Source organism: Borostomias antarcticus (assembly GCF_949987555.1).
Source record: "Borostomias antarcticus genome assembly, contig: scaffold_739, whole genome shotgun sequence".
Lineage (NCBI taxonomy): Eukaryota > Metazoa > Chordata > Actinopteri > Stomiiformes > Stomiidae > Borostomias > Borostomias antarcticus.
In genome coordinates this window covers 1-7,500 of record NW_028175660.1, presented here as the reverse complement: position 1 = coordinate 7,500, position 7,500 = coordinate 1, and the positions used below count along the sequence as shown (strand labels likewise).

General features: G+C 46.7%; 1 protein-coding gene across 1 annotated transcript; it reads right to left on the bottom strand.

Moving 5' to 3' along the window:
- Positions 1-2,827: 2,827 nt before the first annotated feature.
- Positions 2,828-7,452, bottom strand: LOC311329393 (polypeptide N-acetylgalactosaminyltransferase 6-like; the record flags this gene model as incomplete). The annotated part of the gene is made up of 6 exons (XM_084463246.1): positions 2,828-2,941; positions 3,260-3,418; positions 4,098-4,199; positions 4,802-4,933; positions 6,109-6,309; positions 7,335-7,452. Coding segments are annotated over 6 exons (826 nt in total), but the record flags the coding sequence as incomplete, so codon positions are not given.
- Positions 7,453-7,500: the final 48 nt, after the last annotated feature.

The window sequence follows — 7,500 nt, the reverse complement described above, 5'->3', positions numbered from 1 at the left end:
ACTACGTACTGTGATTTGGAAAAGGGACCGGATCCAATTATAGACGGATTATGACATGATGGGCCCCTGGGCACAGACACGTAAAGCACCCCCCCTTCCACCCACCCATTTCATTTATCGCCTTTTTGAATTCGCACAATGACACGGCATCCACATTTGAAGATAATTCGAGAAATCTCACAATAAAAGCAGCTTTCACCAGCTCTGTTTTGACTCGAGGTGGGGAGGACTTCTCAACTAAGAGCCCAAAACAGTTGAAGGGCCCATATTACATGGAGTACTCCGCCCCTCTAAAGTAGGCCTTCTACAGATAAACACTCATTTAAAAATGGTGCATTCGTTTATAACTGGGAGGTGGCAAATTGCGACTTGCTACTAGGAATGATTAAATAAAACGCTGCATGAACTCACACTTCCTCGTCGCAAATTCGAATATGTTTCTCAGCCCCCAGTTGCCGGCTGACGTCAATATCATATCATATCATCATATCATTCGCTATAGCTCGAATGCACACAGGTCGGAGGTAGGTATTTTGCCACTTGCGACTTGCCACCTCCGACCACAAACGAACGCACCATAAGTAACATGATAGTTTCTTTCTTGTGACTTGTTATTGACATGAATGACTACTATAAGCCCTTTGACTATGCCACAAGAAAGGGCCCCCTGAGCTCTTGGGCCCCTGGGCCTGGTAGGCCCATTCAGAAATATGTCTTTGGATCCAATTCCCTACCCTGCCTGCCTAAGTCACATGTTCACCGTCCAATCCGGCTTTGGCACCTTTGAGAACAAACATTCCTCCTTTCAAATGTTCTTAAGCCAGATCAGCGCCTCACGTGACCCGAGACGAGGAAATGAACTGTGGGAATGTTTTTGAACGCTCCCAGTGCACAACCACTCCTATTATCTCGCAAATAGCGTGGCAGTGAAGTCAACCATTAACTAGTCCAATTCTAAAGATACCTTACAGATAAGAAAGGTTTATTGTTGAAGGAAATATTTATCAGCACTGGGCCATGATACCCCGCGTTATCTCCCTGCTAGTCTAAAACTGGACCACTCTCAACCAGCCTCGCGTCAAGGCAGTTACTGGTAGACTATAAAATACTGCCCATTTGATGTTAAAAACAAGATCATCTTTGCTGTTAGAGATCCCTCACTAACGTTGCCTACTGATTTGCCTGAGGGTAGAGTACATTCAATACACAACACAGTGTGCGTGCAGTAGGCCACGCCCCCAGAGAACAGATAGAAATGGTGCTGAGAGAACAGACCTCCGCCCATGAATGCATTACGTGTCTCTGTGCGCACGCCTGTGGGCGCAAGCAGGATTTGGTATGGTAGCATGTTAGGTGGAGAGCTTTATTCCAGTCCAAACCACGTGTCTGTGACCTTCCCATGTGCAGATATGGCCGTTTCAATTCTCCCCATTGACAATGCATGAGGGGAATTTTACACTCCCCCAAGTCTAAAAAATGAATGGAGTTGAATGGTCTAATGAACCAATCCCATGGGTCGGATCTACTCCAAAATGTAATGGGTTCTAAACTGGCACATGCTTCACCCCTCCACTGAGTTTCATGAAGAGTGGTCTGCTAGTTTTTGCGTAGTTCTAGTCCAAATAATGAATGGAGGTGAATGTAGAAACCAGGAAATGGCTCGTGGACCCGCCCCGTGATTTGGATCCAAAATTAAATGAGTTCTAAGTTGACCCAAACTACACCACTTGAAAATCAGTCTGGTAGTTTTTGAGTAAACCTGTTTACAGACAAACAAAGAAACAAACCAACACACACCACTGAAAACATGACCTCTGACCTGTCATGGAGGTAATTACAACAGGCTTGGGGAAAAAAGATCAGGTGAATTTCTTCTTTTTTTTCTTTCTTTTTTTAATTCTTGACATTTCCCCTTTTTTTTGGTAAGACATGATGGATATTTGCATTGTCACAACAAATATTCACAATTACTTTAGCATGTATTGACTGACAAAATATAAGTTAAAAGATTTTTAAAAGGATATCAAAAGATGGAGTGGAAGGCACTGAGCCTCAGGACATGTTTCCTGAGATTACAGATAATTCAGAGATTACAGATAATCCTGAGATTACAGATAATCCTGAGATTACAGATAATTCCGAGATTACAGATAATTCCGAGATTACAGATAATTCCGAGATTACAGATAATTCCGATATTACAGATAATTCCGAGATTACAGATAATTCAGAGATTACAGATAATTCCGAGATTACAGATAATCCTGAGATTACAGATAATTCCGAGATTATAAATAATTCCGAGATTACAGATAATTCCGAGATTACAGATAATCCTGGGTTTAAGAACATCAGGGCTCCCCGGTGGCTGATCAGGCTCATACCATGTTAAGGCTGAACCTTAACACAGTGGTGCGGGTTTGACCCCGGCCTGGGCCATGAATGTCCTGCCCTTTCCTGTCCTAAAATAAAGCAGAGATGCCTTTCAAAAATCTCAACCCGAGTCTGGGAACCATGTCTATAGACCTTCCCCACCATAGCTGCCGCTTCCGCTTCAACGTCCACAAACCCCAGCAGAACCCCCCCTACAAGTCAGCCCAACCTCCAGCACCACCACGAATAATATTAAAAACAAGCTCCTCCTCTCGTCCACAGCTCAGAGCGCCGAGACGCAACGCTCCCCAAGTCCAGCGGTCCACTCTGGCCAGCCGTGCTCCTCCAGCAGGGCCCGGTTCTCCCGGTGTTCTAGAACCGGGCTCGCTGCCCCGAGTCCGACGGTTCTGGAGGGAGTGAGACGTGGGTCTATAGATGGCTGTGAGCCGACGGGTCAGCTGAAGACCCAGTGCAGGCTCTGGTCAGCGGCGTCGCAGGTGTCCATGATGATCTTCCCTGCTTTCAGATGGAGGCACTTCCCACTGGGAGGGTTCTTCAGGAGCTGGTCCTGGAGAGGACAGAGGGACAGAGACATGGGACACTGGACCAGACCTCCACAAGGAAGAACTACTCCTTACATATACATGCTGGACCAGACCTACACAAGGAAGAACTACTCCTTACATATACATGGAGTCAGTGTGAGTGAGAGGGAGAGAGAGAGAGAGAGAGAGAGAGAGAGAGAAAGTGAGAGAGTGAGAGAGGGAGAGAGAGAGTGAGAGAGGGGGAGAGAGAGAGGGAGAGAGAGAGAGAGGGAGAGAGAGAGTGAGAAAGAGAGGGATAGAGAGAGAGAGAGATAATGTGTTTAGTTTCCGTGGCTCCTCACCTCTGTAAACAGCCACTCTTGTTCTGGGGCCACGGCGGTCCCTCGGCCCTTCAGCTCACAGAGCTCAATCTTCACCTGCTCGGGCTGCTGGGCGGCCTGGAGACACAGCTGCTTCCCGATGTTGTGGCGCAGCTCTCCATGAGACGTGAGCTCAAAGTACTGAGGAGAAACAGATGAGACTAAAGCCGTGTTCGGAATCGCTCCCTCGCTCCCTCGTTCCCTCACTCCCTATTCCCTATATAGGGTTCACCACGTAGTGAACTACATAGGGAACGGAGAAAATGTAGGGTACATGCACTGTTCCCTGCAAATCAAGGTGAATTGTGGGTAATAAATAGTGGACTATATAGGGAACGAAAATTCTGTGGAGAATTCGGACACTACAAAATGGCTGACGCCCTATATAGTGCACTACATATGTACTCCCTATTCACTGTATATAGTGAATAGGGAGCAATTCCGAACACAGCTTAAGTCTAACTTTTTGAAGTATTCTATACAATACGCACATCGACGGGCGCTGGGTAAATAAACCGTCATCTGTAGAATAGGACAGAACCCGCACACCGATTATAGATTAATTCTTTATTTGAGTGACAACGTTTGGATCCGTTTGGATCTTCGTCAGGTCAGTTTTTCAACTGACTGACGAAAAACTGACCTGACAAAGATCCAAACGAATCGAAACGTTGTCACTCAAATAAAGAATCAATTTAGAATCGGTGTGCGGACTAAGTCTAACTTTCCCAAAGCACCTGCGATTAACCTTTTATCCACACTGGCTTAACACGACTCAAAATACCCCCTGAGCCCCCCCTGGTAGTGGGGGCAGTAGTACCTGGTTGCCCCCCATGTTGTGGCAGGTGTACATGATCATGGGCTTCCCACCGCTGTTGTTCTCTCCCACGTCCAAACAGGTCTGAGAACCTAAGTTCTTAATCTGTGGACAGAGAGAGAGACACAGAGAGAGAGAGACAGAGAGAGACACAGACAGAGACAGAGAGAGAGAGAGAGAGACAGAGAGAGAGAGACAGAGAGAGAGAGAGAGACACAGAGAGAGACAGAGAGAGAGAGAGAGACAGAGAGAGAGAGAGAGACAGAGACAGAGAGAGAGAGAGAGAGAGACAGAGACAGAGACAGAGAGAGAGACAGACGCATATCAACAGAGGAAGACATTAATGGCGTGCTCTTCTCTGTCCTGGCCCCGCAGTGGTGGAACGAACCGCCCACTGACGTCAGGACAGCAGAGTCGCTGCCCATCTTTCACCACAGGCTCAAAACTCACCTCTTCAAGAAGTTCTACAACGATCCTCCCTCCTAAGCACTTATTGTATTTGAGATTGCTATTCTTGCACTTTGCCTTCAGCACTAGATTATGCTCTTAGTCAGTTGTTTTAGAAAGAAGATGCGCTTGTGAGTTCTGGTGAGTAGTAGAACATTAGCTTTTCCCGTTAGTCGCTTAGGATAAAAGCGTCTGCTAAATGACTGTAAAGTATAAATGTCGTGTTATTACTGAATCGCGGTGAAGAGGAGGTAACTCACCGCTCCAAACTTGATGGGGGACAGGTCCGGTACGAAGGCTTCTGGGTAGATGGTGTTCAGGTACCAGGTGAAGTTCTTGCACTGAAGTTTCTCACGCAGGTTCAGGCGGTCAGAGATGTCTCCGTACCGGTGCTGCAGGACGGACAGGAGGACAGAGAGACCTTTTTAAAAAGAGACACATCTAAAGTCCTTATGGTGAGAACCAGCGAGTAAGAGAGGCCTACCCACTGGTTGAGCTTCATCTACTAAACCCTCCTGGCAGCTGGTTACTGTTTGTGTGTTCTCTGACCGCCAGACTGGATGAAGCTACTCCCTGTCACGGGTAAGTAATCACACGCATGCAAAAGACTGGCTGCAACTGTGGCAACTGGCAACGCTTCGACTCTTTATTTAGCCAAAGCTTTCAGCGTTTCATTCAGTACACCGGTCTACTCGTGTGTGTGTGTGTGTGTGTGTGTGTGTGTGTGTGTGAGAGACAGCCAGGCAGGCCTCCGATTCGAGAGAGAGAGAGAAAGACGTCTCTTCTGATAGGAATAGAGAAAATGCTTCATACACTAATATCTTAATCTTATTTCAAGTTAGAGACTTGGAGAGATAAAAACATGGATAAATTAGGTATCCTAGTGTTTCATGTGTCAGTAATTGAGCCAGGTAAACCCAGGTATAATTGATCCAGGTAAACCCTGGTATAATTGATCCAGGTAAACCCTGGTATAACTGAGCCAGGTAAACCCTGGTATAATTGAGCCAGGTAAACCCTGGTATAACTGATCCAGGTAAACCCAGGTATAATTGATCCAGGTAAACCCAGGTATAATTGATCCAGGTAAACCCAGGTATAATTGATCCAGGTAAACCCTGGTATAACTGATCCAGGTAAACCCTGGTATAATTGAGCCAGGTAAACCCTGGTATAATTGATCCAGGTAAACCCTGGTATAATTGATCCAGGTAAACCCTGGTATAATTGATCCAGGTAAACCCTGGTATAATTGATCCAGGTAAACCCTGGTATAACCCCCCCTGAGAACACCAGGACGGAGGCGGCGCTGTGCCGAGCGGAAAATCTCATTTAAAAAAGCTTCAAGATGGACGTTTGGATAAAACGCTGTTTGCACATAGTCAGGTTCATAAACATTTGGACATCGACACCATTTTCCTCATTTAGTCTCTGTACCCCTCCACACTAGGCTCACCTCCTTGGCCATGTTGATCCCTCCACACTAGGCTCACCTCCTTGGCCATGTTGATCCCTCCACACTAGGCTCACCTCCTTGGCCATGTTGATCCCTCCACACTAGGCTCACCTCCTTGGCCATGTTGGCAGCGTTCTGGTTGCGCCGGTAGAAGATGTTCTTGTAGTCGTCCATCCAGACCTCCGCCAGGCGCACCTGGTTGCGTGTGATGACCTCTGTGCCCTTGGGGAAGGTGTGGGGACTCTTGGTCCTGAAGACGTGACCCACCACCGAGCAGGGGATGATCTCTAGCTGACCGCCACACTGCCACACCTGGGGTCGGAGGTCAGGAGACACGGGAGTTTCCACACCCTGTTCCACTTAAACCACAAGTAAATGGACATGTGTGTATAAAAAATTATTGTCCTCTTCCTTTCTATAGCACTGTGACTGGTGGTGGCACTTATTGAAGACTTTACTGGCAATGACCAGGATGTACAATGACCAGGATGTACAATGACCAGGATGTACAATGACCAGGATGTACAATGACCAGGATGTACAATGACCAGGATGTACACCATGTTCACTTCCCCTCTTTTTTGTGGATGCTCTAGCCGTCAACTTCCCATCAGGGCTTATTAATGTACTTACCTACCTACCTACCTACACCTACCTACCTACCTACCTACCTACCCACCTACCTACCCACCTACCCTACCTACCCACCTACCCTACCTACCTACCTAACCTACCTACCCTACCTACCTACCCACCCACCCACCTACCTACCTACCTACCCTACCGACCGACCGACCGACCGACCTACCTACCCACCTACCTACCTACCTACCTACCTACCTACCTACCCACCTACCTACCTACCTACCTACCTACCCACCCACCTACCTTCCTTCCCACCCACCTACCTACCTACCTACCTACCTACCCACCCACCCACCCACCCACCTACCTACCCACCCACCCACCTACCTACCTACCCACCTACCTACCTACCTACACCTACCTACCTACCTAGACACATTTACTTATTCTGAGTCATTTTGGGTAAAACTGTCTGATAAATTACTAAAATTAAAATTAAAATGCCACTGTTAAATTATATTGATAAGATTTAATTTTATATCACATAGGATATACAGTACTCAAAAGTGCTAATTATGGGGTCATCAGGCTAAGGTCTCTCTCTCTCACCTTTCCTCTCACTCTGCACTGTCCTATCTGGCAAAATATCTTAAAAGTGCTTAAAATAAATCTATCTTATCTTAAAATAAATCATGAATAATCTATATGTTTGAATCATGATTCAGTACAGGTCTGGAAGCTGAGTGACTGACCCTGAAGGACATCTCCACGTTCTCCCCGCCCCAGATCTCCATCTTGTCGTCGTAGGTCCCGACGTGCTCAAAGTACTCCTTGGAGATGGAGAAAAGACCTCCAGCAAAGGTTGGAGTTCTGAGAAAATGAGTATTTCATATATTCCATTATAATCCTGAAAATGAG